General features: G+C 43.5%; 1 protein-coding gene across 2 annotated transcripts in view; it reads right to left on the reverse strand.

Annotated features, from left to right (window-relative positions):
- Positions 1 to 19,845, reverse strand: part of RBM5 (RNA binding motif protein 5) — a 327,789-nt gene that overhangs the window by 274,555 nt on the left and 33,389 nt on the right. For both annotated transcript variants that reach the window (XM_085625066.1, XM_085625065.1), the window contains exons 5-7: positions 13,381 to 13,450; positions 12,557 to 12,630; positions 5,845 to 5,928 (exon numbers count right to left, since the gene is read on the reverse strand). In XM_085625066.1, the coding sequence (XP_085481192.1) occupies positions 5,845 to 5,928; positions 12,557 to 12,630; positions 13,381 to 13,450 (228 nt within the window). The remainder of the gene's footprint in view (positions 1 to 5,844; positions 5,929 to 12,556; positions 12,631 to 13,380; positions 13,451 to 19,845) is intronic.

The raw sequence follows: 19,845 nt of genomic DNA on the forward strand, positions 1-19,845 counted from the left end.
CATACACACTTAAAAAAACCATAGGTTTCACACACGTTATAGTTCGCTGGACATTTCACTCGTGAAAAACCATTGAAATTCCACCGTTCTAGTTAGTGCAGGCAACTATAACTCACGCGACTGCAATCCTCTGCTGATGATGTCAGGGTTCTGAGATAGTGAAAGCTTGGATTTCGCTATCCCTTCGAGCCGATGTAAGAGCTAGCAAAATAGCAACCTTCTATGTGAGAAACTTAAGATCAGCTTTGTGGATCGGTTCAAATGGTCTTCTCATTAATTGAGCCAACACTGTGTTTAACTCCCACTCTGGAGGAGGTGCACGTATCGGAGGGAAAACTAGTCCTTTCATAAATTGATGACTAGCGAAGAGGAACAGCGCAAAGGTTTATTAGAACTCTTCCTGAATCTGGAAAGCGCAGCAAGATGAACCTTAATTGATGACAATACAAGCCCAGCTTTGGCCAGGGATAATAAATAAGGAAGAATTTGTTCCACAGGAGCTTGTATAGGGTGGACATCATTCACATCACACCAATGACAAAACCGCTTCCACTTTGAGCGATAAGTTTTGACTGTACTCTGGGCACGAGATTTGGCTAGAATCTCACGACAGTCCTGAGAGATGTTTAGATCTTTGAATTCTAAGAAATCAGGAGCCATGCGTGCAAGCGCAGCGACTGTGGATCTAGATGAAGTATTTTACCCCTCTCCCTTGTCAACATCGTGAGTGTTGGTACTAGACGGATAGGATTGTCCTGAGGGAGAAGAAGCAGCTCCTGGAACCAATATGGTCTTGGCCAACAGGGTGCAATCAGGTTGAGACAGCAACCCTCCATCTTCGTTTTGAGCAGCACTTTTGGAATCAAAGATATCGAGGGTGAAAAGCGTACGCACAAAGCCCTGACCATCTCATGATCCCTGTTAAGGGAACCTGCTGGCATAATATTGGCATTTCCTGTTCTCTTGTCGCAAACAAATCCAGTGCTGGTTTGCCCCAAACTTGGAAGATTCTGTTAACCTGCTTCTGCTCCAATTCCCATTCGTGACAGCCCGAGAGAGACCTGGTCAGGGTGTCGGCCAGAGTGTTGTGAAGCCCCTGGAGTGTGTTGTGAAGCCCCTTCACGTGCTCTGCTCTTAGGGTTATCTTGTGGGCTGTAACCCGCTCCCGAGCCTCCTGCTAAAGACAGCGACCTCGTTCCCCCGTTTGTTGATGTAATACATGCTGGTCATATTGTTGGTACAGACCAGCACTGAAGAGCCCGCAATCCGAGAGAAATGCTTGCAGAGAGAGAAAGATGGCAGGAAGCTCCAATCTGTTGATATGCTGTTGACTGTATTCTTGGGACCATCTTCATTGAATCTGCAAGTCTTGGAGATGGCCTCCCCAAGTTTGCCGTCTGACAACACCAATGCAGAGAGTCTATCATGCGCGATGTTTCCATGATGGAGTCAAACAACCCTACGGCTTGCTGCCATTGCAGATGCAATTCCTCCGGCAGAGGTCTCATTCTGAGTCGTGCCAACGGTACAAGGTTTATAGCAGATGAGCACATCCCCTGAAGAGAAGCGAATATCCGGATAGAAACTTACTTTGTGATTGTTATTGCCAATATTTGCAGACGGAGCTGGCGGTCTTTTGACGAGACTGCTTTGTACTGTATGGCATTGCACCCAGAAAATGAATCAGTTGAAGAGGACGCAGTGGAGACTTGCTTTCGTTGAGAGTGAGGCCTAGCGCTGAAAAGAGACGCAGGCATGCAGAGATCGCCTCTTCGGTTGCCTGCTTCGAAGGACCTATGAGCAACCAATCATCTAGATAAGGAAACACTTTTATTCCTTGAGATCTCAGAGTCGCTGCCACTGGTGCGAGACATTTCGTGAAGATCCTTGGTGCCGATTTCAGTCCGAACGGAAGCACCTAACTGATAGTGGATGCCAGCCACTGTGAATCGAAGGTATTTGCGACGTTTGGGATGTGAAAGTACGGGTCCTCCAGATCCAGAGAAGCCATAAAATCCCCTTTGTATAGGCAGCTCAAAACTTCGGCAAGCGTAACCATCTGGAAACTGTTTCTTTCAGAAATTTGTGGAGTTTGCGGAGGTCCAGAATCGGGCGCCACTCCTGATTTTTTCTTGATAAGGAAATGCGAGAATAGAACCCGGTCCCCTTTGGAGATGATGGAACCTACTCAATTGCATTCTTGCAGAGCCTTTTTTAAAGCGTCTTTGAAAAGTAAGTGAAGACAAGGGGGGGGACCCCTGGGCGGGGTAGTAGGTGATAGTTGGATTAATTCCAGGGTGTGACCATTGTTGACTAGGTCGAGAACCCATTGAGCTAAAGTTATCTGTTGCCACTTGTGTGCAAAAGCTGAAATTTTTGCGCCCACGGGGAGGGAGGGATGACTGGCGTCCTGCGTAACTCATTGTTTTCCGTTGGCATCATGACCCTGATTGTTCGATCGCTTTCGTCCGCCCTGGCGAGATAAACTACTTGAGGAGGATTGTCTATGATGATCGCCCGTAAGGCTGTCTATACTGTGTCTGATATGGTCTATTTTGTTGATTTTGATACCCTCCTCTTAATGCAAAGTCACGACCTCTTGCAACTCGGAAAGATCCACGCCTATATTTGAGAGCAGCCAACGATTTAGCCGTATCGGTATCTGTCTTTATAGCAAGGAGGGCCTCATCTAGGTGTTTTCAGAATAAGGACTCACCGTTATAGGCCAGGTCTATAATTGCTTGTACCTCTGGCCTAAAAGATGTTGCTTTAAGCCATCCTTGGCGTCTAAGTACTGCAGCACCAGTGAGTTGTCTAAAGTTGGTGCTAGCGATATCCAGAGCGCAGTCTATGATCTCAGATGCGGCTCGTTCTCCCTCCAAAAGTATCTTCTTTGCATCTTGTTTACGGTCCTCATGGATGAGGTCCATAACTACCGACAACTCTGACCACATCTGGCGGTCATAACAGCCGAGTATGGCCAAATAATTTGCTGCTTTAATGGAGGTTGCTGCCATAGTGGAGAACTTTTTACCTATAAAGGTCCAACCTCCGTCCTTCCTTATCCGGCGGCGTTGATATTGGCGTAGCTGTACTTTTGGATCTTTGTTGGGCGGCTTGTGATATAACGGAATCTGGTCGGGGATGACCAATCAGACAAGATGGAGTTTCCGGAGGAGCACAGTACTTTTTGCCAATGCGAGGGAGGACAGCCAGTATAGAGGCAGGCGTTTTCATAATTTTTATCCCTTCATTCCAGATATAATCAATGATGGGAATCGCTCGTGATCTTCCCGTAAACTTCTCTAAAGTCATGCAAGAAGCAATCCGTGTGTTCCACTGTGACTGGCAATTGAAATCTGGTTGCAGCACGTTGCATCAGGTTGTGAAAGCCGCCAATATCCTCAGGAGGAGAATCCGAAGACTGAGTAATGGGTGGAGAAGGCATTGGTATGATATAATCATCTCAAAGATCCAAACTAGTATCCTGATCAGGCACTTCACCCTCTTCGACCTCTTCCTCATCAGAGGAAGAGGTTTCATGGTGTGATTGTGGTACTGAGCCAGAAGGGTGAGGCAGCGAATTTGGTACTTCCTTCTGCGGTAGCAGGTAAAGGTGGTATGTCAGGGACAGCCTGTTGTGGGCGAAACCGTTGGCGGTAATCTGCCAGCATGGACTGGAGATCTTGTATCAGTGTAGGAGGAAGATGACTTGTCTCCCTATGATCTCAATCCCTTCTGGGATGTCTGTAATGTGGTGTAGAGAGGCCTTCCTGGTAATAGTGTTCCTGGTAATCCTCTTCCTCATCTTGGCATTTTATGTGAAGCTCCGAGGGGGTGACGAGCTATGCCGAACGGTCCCTCATCATCTTCCTGAAAGTCCTCATCCTCTACACAAGTCTCTAGGATATGAGATGGCAGAAGAGGAGATATCTTGCTGTAATCCTGTCTATGGTTAAGTCTTTAGTTGAAAAGGAGTATAAGAAATAGGAGTTGTTTGAGAAACTGGTGGAATCGCCCTCGATAAACTCCTCGCAGACTGGCTCGCCACCGGGTTCACCATCGACAGAATCTTCGTCGATGAGGCAGACGTTAAAGATTGAAGTACCTTCGCCGACGAGCTAGACGCCGACCGAGACTTAGAAGATGAACTCTTCGTGGACAAATCTTTCAAAATAGGCTTTTTAGACATAGTCGAGATCTTGGAAGACACAATCGGTGAAGAGATAGCCATAGTGGAGACTGTAGCAGTCGACAGAGGGGCAGAAGTCACAGAAACCGTATGAGAGGAAACCAGAGTTAGAGTCTTCACCTGGGTTTTACTCACAGTTTTAGAGGCTGAAGGTCTTTTAGATACCTCGGAGGGCGAAGACAGTGATGACCCAGTGGATAATTTTAGTGACTTCTGTGAATGGTCAGAAACTTCATGAGTAGCCTTTTGATGCTTTCTTCCCTCACTGGAAGAGCGGTCATACGATCTAGCCCTTTTGCTAGACGTCGAGGCACTGTCATCCTCCTCAGCAGAGGAAGATTTCAACCATAAAAGCAGCCTTGCCTCCCTGTCCCTTAAAGTCTTAGCAGGGAAAGTCCGGCAAATTCTACAATCCTTAACATGTTTAGGATGTAAGCAGTAGATACAATCTTCATGTTGGTCGTTCACATGGACCCTCCTCTTCTCACAGTTCCTGCAAGGTCTAAAAAGAGCTTTCTTATCAGACATTCTGAAGAAAAAAGTGAAGACCTGAGTAGGCACTTAGGGAGACTCCCTTCCACATGACGTGCGGTGAAAATCTGAGAACTGCCTCTGCTGGGAAGGTTCTAGAGGGTGCTGGTAGCTGATTGGCTGGAACTATTTTTTAGTTCTTTTCGTATAAGGATGTAGATAGGCTACTAAGTTTTAGGCCTCTGGCTTTCTTTTAGCCTACTACTATTACTTAGGCACTGCTTTTGTATTTTACCGTGGGACTCCCGCCTCGGTGGCGGGGAATGATTCAGGCATGTGAATCTGTGAAAGATACCCCAATACTGGATAACTCAGTCTCAAGAGATTAGTACATGTTATGATCATAGATTGAGCAAATGCAAAACAAGGGATCCTGCAGTCTTTCATGAGCCACTCCTACAGTAATGACATTCTGTTGTACCAGTCAAAGGATTGAAGTGGCATATTCAGATGGTGTTGAACATACAATTATTCATGGGATTTCACAGTACTCGGGAATATAAAAGCATCACTTAACATGGTTTTTATATCCCTATTAGAGTGGTCTGCATTAAAACAGCTTTTCAAAAAGCCAGTGTATCGATAGCTAATGTCAATATAGTCCAAAATCTCCAGAGACAGTGAACAAAGCGGACAGCCTGTTTAGGATAAATTACCGCATTATAAAACGAGCAAATACACAACACATCAAGTATTAAACAGGCTTTGGCAAAGCCAATAGGTCTGGGTTTAATGTACTAAATTCAGCATTAGCACATTAGAGCAAGACACAGCAGGGAGTCAGCAGTAGCATAGAGCTATAGCCATAAATTAGTGACTCAAAGTTCTAGTCGAGCACTCGTGGAGACATACAATTACACCCAGTCAACTGCATTAAGTGAGGGACGAATCCTCCACTGGGCTGAACAAACGCATTGCTTACATAGACACAACCTAATAACTACAAGAGGCAGTTTAAAGAAATCCAATGGGTGAAAGAGCAGACCCAAAGTTTATTATGAATACTGTTACCAACAAATCTATTGGAGAGCTTCACTGTCATAACCCAGACCAAAAAAGGGCTTTGTAATCTGCCCAATGGGAAGGTTTCATAGAACAATTAAAAGAAACAGAAAATATACCTTGCTACACAGCCAATCTTCAAACTTTGGCCTGGGGTTGCTGTAGTGCATGGTAATGTTCTTCCCTTGGATAACCAATTTATTCTGAAAAAAAGAAGAATGTTCTGTTATTTCAATTTCAAAGAGCACATGTAAATTTTTCCCAGGGCAGAGCACTCTTCGGAGGAATCAATGCTCCAGACTTGGACAATATTGGGAGGATGTGGGAGGACCAACCACAACCATCTAGTCTCCGCCCAACCAGTTCTTCAGAGGCAGAGGGTAGTCGGGATGGGATGTTTAGGGAAGCAGATGGAGTTCTGGGTGTATGAAAGTGACGGATCTCTGAAAGGCTAAACGTCGACTTTGGAGTCAAAATCTGCTTGAGGAGACGGTCTAATTCCGCTGTTGTGAGCATTACCCAAATGCTCTTCAGTGTTCCCATTTGCTCAGCTCTATTTGGACTAAAGAGCCAATCTAGTTTTGTTTACTGCTAACAATTCCTCACTCCTAATCGCCCTGAAGTCTTAATGTAGGATTGCAGGTGTAGACATTAGAATACATTAGAATGCAAGATGCAATTTAATTTTATACTAGAAAATTTAAATTGACTGTCTATTTGAAGTGGATTAACAGTGGGATTCTTTATTTATCCCTTAATTTGTACTAATATGTGGACAGTGAATAATTAACTCAAACCAGAATCCACTCAAATTCACATAAAGGCAGTAAATAGACTGACCAACAGCATCCAACTTAAATCCATTAACATTTTTGTGACAACTTACAATGAAGTAGTCATCCATATTTTTTAACAAGGATTAGAGAAACAAGCAGCTTTGAAACCGCAAACTAAAACACCAATTAATATCTTCTACTCTGAACTCATTCTTTGTGCTTTGTCAAATTAACTAGCTTCTGTTGCCCAAGACAAACTGGCATAAAAATGACAGACATATCCTGACATTGTTTCAAGTCCACCTAAGAAAAACAAGATCTTTCTTAAGTAGCTGGCAAATTTAGGAAGCAAGGCTCCAGGTCATATGTGCACACCATTACTATTGAGCAATAATCCTAATTAACAAAATAAGAGCACATTTGATTATATAGTCTACAAATGGTAAAGAACGGCCCTTTCAAGGCTTGCCATAAGGCAAAATAAGCCATTCAATAAATGTGTTTCTGGACAAGAGGCCAGATCTTCATGTAGAAATATAACATGATTATACCAAGACTATAAGCACAACATAAACACATATTGAAGCATCTTAGTTAAAGAATATTTAGAGAAGGGTATCAGTTTCCCCTGTGCACCCCATGAAAATGGTGGAGTAAGGGAACTGAGTGGCAAATTACAAGGACACTTAAAAGTAAGCAACTCCTCACCACGTATAGTTACAAGTTGCTCTACATTTCAGAGGAAGCACCAACTTTAGAACAGAGGTAAACTTGCTGTGTCAGTGCTATAAAAACAGTCACAAAACCCAACAAACTTTCGAACTCAAAAGACCAAAGTAGAATAAGGAGTCTAACTGAGTAAACAATCACAATGTTTTTAAATGCCAGAGCTAGCTCATTTTATATAGAATGCCAACAACTGTCAAAGACTTCACATGGACTTGCCAAGCATCTACTGTGAGATGATTACTAAATGCTTAAGTGTTGGGTGAAAAGGAGCAGGCTATGCAATACTTGGAACACATTTATATATGTGGGCATAATTACAAACCCTCCCACCCCTCGCCTATTAAACACCAGCAGGGACAATTGGCGGTGACTCGTACGAATTCCTTTTACAGTGGATTCCTATGTGACTTTTCACCAGATTTCTCACGGAGTGATAGTATTTGCGTTCTCAACGAGACCTCAATATAGCTCTGTATACATTAAAATTAACTGCTTCTTAGAGAAAGTAGTCGAATCAATGCTTAGCCACTTAGTGTAATTTATAAACAAAGTTGGACATCTGAAAACTAGAGAAGGGAGGTGGGAACGAGGCTCACACCTTGCGGGTAGATATTGCTGGTGGAGGATAGCCTTTAAAACCTTTCTTCAACAATAGGAGAACAAGCAGAGAAATTGGAAATAAGTTCCAAAATCTTGGGCAGTCGATGTGTATGCAATTTTTTTTAGATGTCTAGTAAATTATGCAGCCCAAATCAAAGGTAATGGAAACTTGAATCTGAAAAAAGGAGGTAAATTAACATGGGGTAATGTGTTCACACTATGCAGACTTCTTTGAGGAGTGGAGAGGATCATTGTGGTGCGAGGGAAAAACTGGAGAACTGCAAGGAGTTCTTACAATAACTTTGCAAAGGGAGAGAGAAATTGGCAGAGGCATGTTTGAACTCTGGGCGAATGTTGACATTTGTGGTTGAATGTGCAAATGGACCTGAACTGCTCTCCGTTCTGGCACATCGGATTGGTCATCTCCTGTGCGTTACTGCCAGGAAGGGCATGGCTTGGCAGTTCGGCTGGGCTATTCCGACTGGAGCAGGGTCGAGACCGATTTGCATATAGCTGGGTCCAAACTGAGGTGGCACGGTGTGCAAACCAACCTGTGGCTGAGATTAATTCAAGCATTCCATCCATCACTTTCTTGTATACTTTTGCATTGATAAGGACAGCACGGTTGAAGGGATCTTAAACTTCAAGGTATTAAAAAGCACAGGAGGTTTGATTGCAATGGGTCATCTAACAAAAGGTGCGTTCAACAACGGAAAGGAAAACAAGAGACGCTCGTAGGTTCCTAAATATTCTCCCGCCCATCTCCAGCAACACACACGTCCACGACTTGAGCATAGTTATGATTGAGAACAAAGCCTTAAAAAAAGGGCTGGTCGATGATGCAATCCTGGAGCTGTCTTCGAGTCCGAAAAATGCATTCATAAATGCACTCAGAGTTTAAAGAGTAAATTATTATTAGCCTTAACAGGAGGATCACATCTCACAAGGCCACAAAAGTGGAGTTCGAAGTCACACCCTGAACTGCAGGTCCAGCTAAAAGTGTCTAAGCAAAGCCACTATTGTTTTTTAAAACAAGTCTGACATTTTAATTGAGAATTCTAGTCGCCCAATAGGGGAACAATTCATAGCATCCAAATAAAGTTTTAATGCTTGAGAACGGACATTGACACAAAGTGCTAAGAGATCCAAGACAAGTTACTAGAGTCATAAGGAGTCCCACAGTTAAATGCATTAGAACAGGCTACCCAGAGTATTTTTCCAATTAAACATGGATAGGACATTACATTTTGCATCAGGGAACAGTAGCAAAGAGGGCTTAGCTTTGGCTGTTAGGGTAAGCAACAGGTTTGTGGTAGTAGTCCAAGAGTTATCTTTTATACATAGCTAAGGAAATTGTGACAACTGAAGGGATTTTAAACAGCTTCAGAACATAACTGTCTAACGGTTTCAGACTTCTTGGGATTATAATGTCATAGGTCATCTTGAATCGTGTTTTTTTTTTTTTTTAGATTTCTGCGATGCGGAGGTATTAGATTTAGATGAGTGCCTAAGTGAAAATATTTAACATAGAAGGAATGCCAACAAGCGAAGAGGCAGCTCCCTACCTCAGCAAAAAGATCAATGGAAAGCCTGATGGTTACAAAATACATGGTGGAGGGAGAGCAGTGATTAGTGTAAGCATCAGTATTGTATGCAGACAATTTAGAATGGGTGTAAAAGATTGCGGGGTAGCTGCAAGTTTATGTAATTGATTAGTCTTAAGCTGCAGCCTTCAAAAGTAAGTGCAGAAGGGAGTGCGGCTAAACAGCAGCCAACATTCACTGGCACGTATGTTTTGTAGCAAGATCACTTGGAAGATACCCAAAACTGCCTGAATCAATTAATGGCAAAAAAACTGCGATGGAAATACAATTGCAGCGGAGGAACGTTACTTCTACAAAAATACTTTTTGCCTTAAGTATGGGAAGATTCACAATGAGCCAAACTGGTTAATGCAGTGCCACACCACAATTTTGCGGATTTGGTTAACAGTTCAGGAAAGGATGTGCAGAATAGAGAGAACTTCAATGAAAACAAGTCAGTAAAATGCTAATAAGCAGCACTGGCAAGGAATGAAACACAGCCGAAGGGGCTCAGATAACCTTCACAGAAGTCGTGCCCAAAATGGAGCACGAAATCTTAGTCTATCAATGGAGAGAGACAGATCATTAAACCTCCACACTACAGGCAAGTCTCATTTTCTGATGTGAAACTGATAGGCTCTTGCAGCTTAAATACACAAATTAAAACTATTAGGAGTGTTTTAGGAGTTAAAAAAACAAAAAAGAAAATAAAGTGTATGGCACAGTACACCGTTCTTCTGCATACTTCAAAAGGTCCTAAAATAGATTCATCTAACTGATGGGGGCTTCTAGGACCATGTTGTAATGAAAGGTATTGCAGGAGTATCGGATTACTATTCAAATTGAGGGGGGGGGGGGGGCTACAATAGCTCTGGCCATCGAAGAAGGCGATTCCCTCAAAGCTGCTGCCTAATCCAACCTACAAGTAAAAATCTGGGTATGTTGAGCTTTTCTGGGCACAAACAAGTATACTGAATGGAAACAACTTGAGGAAGATGGTTGATACTTCTAGCTTGTAAAGAGGCAAGTTTCCGCTCAAAACATATTCAGTCTTTAGGCAAAATACAATATCAGCCAACAAGACATTTTAAGAGACGCCAACCTGTTCAATAAGAACATTTTCATACTGGCAGCTTAAATAGAAGCTTTCATCAAAAGAACAAAAGTTTCCAAAAATAAAATGGAGGATTTTCCTCACAAATAATGACATATTTTACCATATCTGTTGGGCCTAACATCTTAAGACGTCCGCATACCTCAGCAGGGTATCCCATTTACCATCTGTAAACCTAACTTATAAAACCCTTTCGCTCTGGAACACCAAGTATGACGACTGGCCTTCCTGGATCTCAGGCTACTTTTTCTATGCAGATGGGGGTTTGTGGCTGGGAATTAATTTGAAATTAGCATGTAAGATTAAGATGTCCAACATCTGACCCTCTTGACAAGAGGCCTGTATCATCCAGAGATTCAGGTTGTAGTACATGTCGATTTTATTCTTGACTGAAGTGCATTCACCTAAAAGTGAGCATTCTTGCATTTAAGTCCTGTTTATCAAGTGGATCCATGAGAATCATTCCTTAAAAAGGTTGTCTGTTTCAGGGATGCAGGAGGGAAGATTTCAACTCTTCTCTTCCTATGGGGAGTTAGAACGGTTATCAGTATTATATAACAACCGCCATTTCAGCATGTGTGGTTCTACACGGATGTATTGTGCCTTAACTACAGCTGTCCATTTTAGGCATATTATCAAAGGAGCAATAGGGGTAAAGATATGCAATATCACTAGGAAAGTCCTTTCCTTGTTGAGATTATGTGGGACTGAAACCGCTTACCACCTTTAGTTAATCAGGAAAGTTTTAAGAATTAAAAGCAGCAGTGTAGTGTATGATGATTTTGGAGCAGATACTAAGGCCATCCATGCTTTAAATCATAGCGCTGTTAATCAGATCACTGCGACATATCACTACCAAGCGACTTTCACACACAAGTACAACACATGTACATCCTAATCTATAACCACTTTCATTACTGTGTTGGCTGTTGCAGACCAAGGAAAGAACTGCACCTATACATTTCAGAAAATATCCACTATACCAAAGTTAAGCTTTGAGCACCCTAACCAAGACGGTGGTAATAAGATAACATATCTTGGACTGCTTCAATAAGCAGCCTGAAGTACAGCCACAAATCCACCTCACATACACTCCTGCTTTATACCTAGATTCCCAAAATATCTTCCAAGTGCTCTTAGAGAGTACTGCCTTCTTCTGCCCATGGAACTCAAATGCAAAATTCCAAAGTAAGCATTTCTCCAGTAGTACTCTCTTCTAAATCCAATCGTGTTTGGCATGACATCCAAGCCAGACAGCCCAAGGAAATGAGTATAGACTTATTTTTAAAAAATGAAAAAATAATTGAATGAGGATTTTAACACCACAAGAGTTAAAAGGAAGCAGTCCATGAAAAAAAATGAAAAACCCCAAACACTGCAGATTAAAAAGGAACGGATGTCAACACTTGGAGCAAGATCACACTTCACTCAGAGGAGATATAACCTTTCTAAAAGTAGCTGAGTGATGGGGACTATGAGGAGGCTAGGCTTCCCGATGGTAAGACTTCACTTTTCCTAAATTGCTATACATATATTTTATAATCACTCAATAGCTCCACATCCACAAATGACTTAGGGAAACTAGATTCAAAAGTAATACCAAATATGAAGGATAATTTGAGAGCAGTGTTCATGATCTGCGAGACTACTGGAACAAAACTCATGACAACACTTGCATTTGTCTTGAATCTTTGTGGCATTCCATAAACTAAATCGGTCACGTTTAAACAAATGCTTCATGTATAGTTAGAAACGTATGCTAATTACTATGGTTCACTTTAGAGTTGGATGTGGCCCAGTGTTAATGTAAAAAAGAAAAGCAGGTCTACTTGGCAAGAAACGCCGCTAAACTAATCCTAATAGTATGCTTCATTATCACATTTCTAAGTTCATAATTTTAATATATACAAAGCTTTATTTAAAGTCACTTTTGCAACAACCCACTCCTTTCACCAGGATTCACCCCCATTTTAAAATGCACAGTATTGTTCCACTTTCAGGAATATCTAGATTTGGTGATTGAAGCAACCTGATTGGCTTCCATCCAGCTGGTAGCATCTTGCAAGTCATAAAACTCCACGAAGGCGAACCCACGGCTTACACCTAGAGACAGCATTCAGATAATAGACGGGATATTTGTGTTAGTCAGTTCCTTTAAAAACAAGTGAAACTCTCCAACTGCTTCACACCCTCATGACAGCCAACTCATGAAGCAGCACTTTAAAGGGGACTTCAATGCTCTTAATAAGCAGTGTTTTTTGCCGTGGCAAGGCCAACAGTCCTTCATAACTAGTCAACTTTCACTAAGATAACCCCTTTAAAATAACCATGCATATGCAAACAAGATCAGAAAGACATACTTACCAATTCATTTTAACATCCCTCCCTGCCCACCCACAAATACTAAAAACAAAAAAAAACGATGTAGGCAAACATGAGGAAATCTCAAAGATATTTGCAAAGGCACAATCTTGGAGATCGCTCAGTGGCCATTCTGGCACTTCCCTGCAGAAAATCAGAGTTCAGATACCCGTCTGCAAGAGCAAGTGCACCTTTCGGGGGCAGAGCACTGTGCAGCTGCAATACCCAATGGTAACTTGACTGAAGTCTACACTACAAATCTTTGCCAAATGAGTCAATAGCGGTTTGTCGTGGAAGGCCTTGTAAAAAAAAAAAACTTGGAAGGCACAAGGACAGGGTATGAAGAGACTCAAGAAGGAAAGTCAATTTTTTTTTCAACAATTCCTATGCCACGGCAAACTAACGTGCTTGCTGGCTTGCAGCGGTTTATTCTTCCAAGGGTGTGAAATAAGGGACCGGTTTAAAGCACGCTGCATGCTGGATTAATCTCACCTGTTTTTCTCTTCATAAGTCTCACATCTGCAGGCTGTGGGCCTTCAAAGGATTCCACAAGTTCACGAATCTAGAGAACATCCAAGTAAACAAGGATTACAGGAATGTGTAATATTTAACAGCACTGAACAGAGACTCATTAAAACCAATTAAAGTAATTTAGAAATGTAGCATGAACATTTGCAAATTTGTTTACAGAAGAAAAAAAAAAATACCAGCGCCAACAATACCCAAGCACGATTCCATCTATAATATGGTGTAAACTGTCCAAGGTGAACCTCCATTTCTTTTCCACCTCATTAAAACGCCCCCTCCCACCCCAATATTGTAATAAGTAAGGAAAAGTTACTTACCTGTAATTCTAGTTCTTTTCCAGGGGTATACTCTGTCAAACACTGAAAAGTCCAGGCCATACACATACATGTATACATATTTTGCCGTAAAGGGTGATGGAGTTAGAAAGAGTAGTAAAACAGATGTCCGTGTAACGTATCTAAGTAAGATGGTACTGACACAGGAAAAGGTACCCGGGGAGGCGGGTGGGCGCATGATTCTACAGCTCTAGATGCCAAGAACAGATGCATACTGGGTAAGTAGCATTTTCCGTTCGAGGCATACGAGCTGTAGATCATATGCTTTAGCATAGATTATACAGCAGTTATCACCCATAGCAGTGGCTAACCTGTAGCTGTTGCAGTGGTTTGAAATAGTGTTCGAAAAATTGCCTGGCTCACACTAGCTTGTCGTCTTGCTATCACATCTACACAATAGTGTTTTCTGAATGTGTGTGGTGTAGACCAAGTAGCAGCCATGCAGATGTCATCTAAGGGTATATTCCCTAAGAAAGTCATAGAAGCCCCTAGTTTGCGTGTAGTGTGCTCTAGGGGCAATGGTTAGTGTGCTTAGCTTTAATGTAACATTTTAATACACTAAATAAACCGTGCAATACCCACTTTGGATATGGCATTACCTTTATGTGGTGGCGCAAAAGCAACAAAAAGTGGTTTGGTTTCCCTAAAGGGTTTTGTCCTTTCTATGTAGTACAGTTATGCTCTTTTGACATCTAATGTGTGAAGAGCACGCTCTGCCACTGAATCTGGTTGAGGGAAGAATACAGGCAACTCAGACTGGTTGATGTGAGAGGCAGAGACAACTTTGGGATTAGTCCAGTCTAAGAACCACTTTGTTTTGGTGTATTTGCAAGTGGTTCTAGTATAGTTACTGCCTGAAGCTCACCCACACGTCTTAGAGATAGCAGGCACTCTAAACAGAGACAAGTGCTGTCTATTTTGCAGGTATGCAGCTATTGCAGCAAGATGTCATTGTATAGATGTATACTCTAAATTGGAACGCTGTAGGTGTAACAGATAAATAATGTTTTGTATAGAAGCATCTAGTGGATTGATTTGATTGTTGTTACAATAACTACAAACCACTTCCACTTTCCTGCATAGCATGTTGTCGTAGGGCGTCTAGCTTCTGACATTCATGCAGTTTGGCGGAAGATTACGGTAGCCAAACTGATTCCAGGTGCCAGATCGCAAGGTTGAGATGACTGGGATCTGGATGTCTCATCTCCATGGTTCCGAGTGAGAAACCTGGGGGAAGGTATAGTTTTTGGTGAAGAACTACCAATATGTGAGGAGGACTTAAGGAAGTAGTTCCCATTCGTGGATCTGCTGGCGCCAACGACTGCGCAGAATTGCAGTCTGGTTATTTACTCCTGGGAGGTGTTCTGCAAAGAGGTATATTTAAGGTATGGCCTATCTCTCGATGCTTTGCGCTAGTTGAGAAAGCTTTAAAATGAGCCCCCCCCCGTTTTTGTATGTAGTACATTGCTTGCATGTCTGTACGAAAGAAGACAGCTTTGCCTACTAGATGCAGTTGAAAGGCTTTCAATGCTAGACAAATTGCTAGTAGTTCTAGGTGGTTTATGTGGAGTTTGTTATGCAGTCCACATGCCCGAATGGTATGTTTTTGAAGATGCGCTCCTCAACCAGTGAGCAATAAGTCTGCTGTTAGCACTATTTTTGGAACCGGGTCTACGAATGGCCACCCCTTGGAAAGGTTTTGTATCTTCCACCACTGCAGAGAGCGATGGGTGCGGCCGTACACCAACACTGGATCTGTCAGCTGACCTGGAGCCTCGTTCCACTGCCGTGCCAAGCATTCCTGTAGGGGACACATTTGGAGTCTTGCATAAGGAACAATTAGAATGCAAGAAGCCATCATTCCGATCAATTGCATAAACACTCAGGCTGGTAACGAGTGTTGAGGCTGAAATTGTGATATAAGATTTTGCATATCCTGACTGGGTTGGGGTATGCTAGAGCTCTGCAAGTATCTATTGTGGCTCCCAGGTATGCTTGTGTGCGGGATGGCTGGAGGCGAGACTTGGTGAGGTTAACACTGAATAACAAGTCGTGAAGTAGTTGGAACTGTTTACTGAGTGTGGTGTAGGCAACTGTGTCGCAACCTGGCTATTATTAGCCAGTCGTCTAGAAAGGGAAGACGTGAATGTGTTGTCTTCTTAAATGAGCTGCGACTTGGTATCGACTGTGTGCTGTAGTTACCCCGAAAGGGAGAACTTTGAATTGATGATGTTGTCCGTCCACCACGAACCTGAGATATTTTCTGTGAGCCGGGTGAACGGGGATATGGAAATAGGCGTCCTTTAAGTCCAGAGTGGATAGAAAGTCACCTCAACGCAGTGGGAGCACCTGTTGAAGTGTGACCATGTGGAAGTGGTGTGACTGAATATAGAGGTTTAGCTGTCTGAGGTATAATACAAGCCTGAGAAAGCTGTCCTTTTTGGGAATTAAGAAATACAGGGAGAATTTTCCGGTCCCTTGATGATGCAATGGGATTGGTTCTTTCGCCTGTTTTTCCAAGAGAGAAAGAACCTCTTGTTTTAAGAGGGTGAGATGTTCTGGTGACAGTATGTGTTCTTGGAAGAATAGTGGGGGGGGGGGTGAGTAGTGAGTACTGGTAAGCTCCAGGTAGTAACTATACTGGATAATGCGTAGCACCCACTTGTCGGAGGTGATTGAGTTCTAGACAGGTAGGAATTGCGAGAGACGTCCCGCCCCGACAGGAGTGGAATGATCGGGGGTAGTGGAAGGAAGTCACTGTTTGTTGGCAGGGGAAGTGCGTGTGAAGTTACCTCTGCCTCTTCACTTATTTTGGTTTCATCTATAACCTCTTCGAAATAACCTCTGGGAGAGGGGGATTGGTTGTTAACCTTGTAAGGGGAGGAGGGATTTTCGGTGGACAGAGTCTTTGAACCACCCCTGTAAAAGGAGCGGCGAAAGGAGGAATATGCTACTTACCAGTATGCATCTGTTCTTGGCATGTAGAGCTGCAGATCTACACACTTGTGCATAGATCACCATCTGGTGTTGGGCCCGGATGTTTGCAGTTTGTTTTTCCTCTTGGAAAGTCTTTGGAAGTCACGAAGTTGGCGACTCCTCCTTTGGATCGTATTGCGCATGGGCTTCGGCTCCATTCTCAGATTGGTTTTCGCCAGCAGGGAAAGATGGAGCGTAGTAACAGTGAAGATGCCCATGTGTGTGCTATCTAAATAAGATAAACTGGGACAGATACAGGTAGCCGGGGAGGCGGGTGGGCGTGTGTAGATCTGCAGCTCTACATGCCAAAAACAGATGCATACTGGTAAGTAGCATATTCCGTTCGAGGCATATGAGCTGCAGATTACACACTTGTGCATAGATTATATAGCAGTACCTACCGTTAGCGACGACCACCCTTATCTGTCGCAGTGGTTTGAAATAATGTTTTGAGTACAGCCTGGCCCACACTAGCTTGTTGCTTAGTTTGCACATCTACACAATAGTGTTTGGTGAAAGTGTGCGGTGTTGACCATGTAGCTGCTTTGCAGATATCTAATGGGATGTTCCCTAAAAATGCCACTGAAGCCCCTATTTTACGTGTAGAGTGGGCTTTAGGGGGAACGGATAGCGTTTGCTTTGCTTTCTGGTAGCAGATTTGAATGCATTTTACAATCCACCTAGCTATCCCTGATTTTGAGATGGGGTTGCCTTTGTGTGGTGGAGAGAAAGAAACAAACAGTTGTTTGGTCTTACAGAAAGGTTGTGTTCTTTGAATGTAGTAGAGTAAGGCTCGTTTGACATCCAGTGTGTGAAGAGCCCTTTCTGCAACGGTCTGTGGTTCCGAGAAAAATACTGGTAGTTTTACTGTTTGGTTTAGGTGAAAGGGAGAAATAACTTTGGGGAGGAATTTTGGGTTGGTACTGAGAACAACCTTGCTGTGGTGCATTTGGAGAAAGGGTTCTTGAATGTTAAGTGCTTGCATCTCACTGACCCTTCTAAGGGAAGTGATGGCTACAAGGAAAGCTGTTTTCCATGTGAGAAATTGCAATTCGCATTTATGCAAAGGTTCGAAGGGAGGCCCCATCAGCCTTGTGAGAACGATATTTAAGTTCCACACAGGTGAGGGTGGTACTCTGGGGAGAATTATTCTTTTTAGGCCTTCCATGAAGGCTTTAATGGCAGGTACTCTGAAAAGTGATAGGTGCTGCCTGTTCTGTAGGTAAGCTGCAATTGCTGCGAGGTGTAGCCGAATGGAGGTATAGGCTAGATTACACCTTTGTAGGTGGAGTAAGTAGCATATGATGTGTTGTATAGACACGTCTAGAGGATCGATTGTGTTATGGCAATAAACCACAAATCTTTTCCACTTGGCAGCGTAGCAGGCTCTAGTGGTAGGGCGTCTAGCTTCTCTGATGACGTTAATACAGTCAGGGGGAAGGTTTAGGTCTCCGAATACTAGGATTTCAGGAGCCAGATCGCAAGGTTTAGCTGAGCTGGGTCCGGGTGTCTGATCTCTCCATGGTTCTGGGTTAGGAGGCATGGTGAGGTGTATCTTTTGGTGTGGTACTACCGAGAGTTCCAGCAGCGTGGTGTACCACGGTTGTCTGGCCCATGTTGGAGCTACTAGGATCAGTGTGAGGGAATGCTGTTGTAGCTTTCGCACCACTAATGGAATTAGTGGGAGAGGTGGAAAAGCGTAGGCAAATTTGCCTGACCAGTTCATCCATATCGCATTTCCTTTGGACAATGGGTGTGGGTATCTAGCGGCGAAGCTTGGGCATTTGGCGTTTGTGGGTGGCGAAGAGGTCTATCTGTGGATGCCCCCACATTTGAAAGTACGGTTGAAGCTCCCACTCGTGGATCTGTTGTGTCTGCCTGCTGAGCAGATCTGCCACTGTGTTTTGGACTCCTGGGACATGCTGAGCTAAGAGAAAGATTTTCTGGGGTATTGCCCATCTCCATATACTCTGTGCTAGGTGAGAGCTGTGGAGAGTGTGTGCCGCCTTGTTTTTGAATAGAATACATGGCTGTCATGTTGTCTGTTCGGATCAGGACTGCCTTGCCTGAAATTTGAGTTTGAAAAGATTTTAGGGCTAAGAAGATTGCTAGTAACTCCAGATGGTTGATATGGAGTAACTTTTGTTGAGGTGTCCACTTGCCCCTGTGTGGTGAGATGTAGTAGATGAGCTCCCCAGCCGGAGAGCGATGCGTCCATTGTCCGTACTATTCGAGGAACCGGGTCCAGGAACGGTCGACCTTTGGAAAGGTTTGTGGTGTTCCACCACTGCAGAGAGCGATGGGTGCGACCGTCTACCAACACCAGATCTGTTAATTAACCCTGGGCCTGGTTCCATTGGCGCGCTAAGCACTCTTGGAGAGGACGCATCTGGAGTCTTGCATGAGGTACTATGAATATGCAAGAAGCCATCATCCCCATTAGTTGGATAAACACTCGAGCTGGAAGGGAGTGTTGCGCTATGAATTTTGTGCGTAGAGCTTGAATGCTTGCAATCCTGGCAGGATTGGGGTAGGCTAGCGCTCGACGTGTCTATGGCGGCACCGAGGTATTGTTTTATGTGGGATGGTTGGAGATGGGACTTCTGGTGGTTTACTGTGAAGCCCAGCTGGTGGAGTAGTTGAATGGTGGTAGACGTGTGTTGTACACGCTGATTGTATGACCTGGCTTTTATCAGCCAGTCGTCTAAGTATGGGAAGACGTGGATGTGTTGTCTTCGCAAATGTGCTGCCACCACTGCTAGGCACTTAGTGAATACCCTTGGCGCGGTTGTGACTCAGAACGGGAGCACTTTGAATGGGAAGTGCTGTCCGTCCACTACAAATCTGAGGTACTTCCGGTGAGCTTTGTGCACTGGAATGTGGAAATAAGCGTCTTTTAGGTCCAAGGTGGTCAAAAAGTCATTTTGGGAGAGGAGCGGAAGTACCTGCTGAAGCATCACCATATGAAAATGGTCTGAGTATGTATGTGTTTAGAGGCCGGAGATCTAGGATGGGTCGCAGGGTCTCGTCCCTTTTTGGTATGAGAAAATATAGGGAGTAGACTCCCATGTTTTGTTGGTTGGTAGGAACGGGTTCTATTGCCCGTTTCTGTAGGAGG

Source organism: Triturus cristatus, chromosome 9, assembly GCF_964204655.1.
Source record: "Triturus cristatus chromosome 9, aTriCri1.1, whole genome shotgun sequence".
In the NCBI taxonomy this organism is placed as follows: domain Eukaryota; kingdom Metazoa; phylum Chordata; class Amphibia; order Caudata; family Salamandridae; genus Triturus; species Triturus cristatus.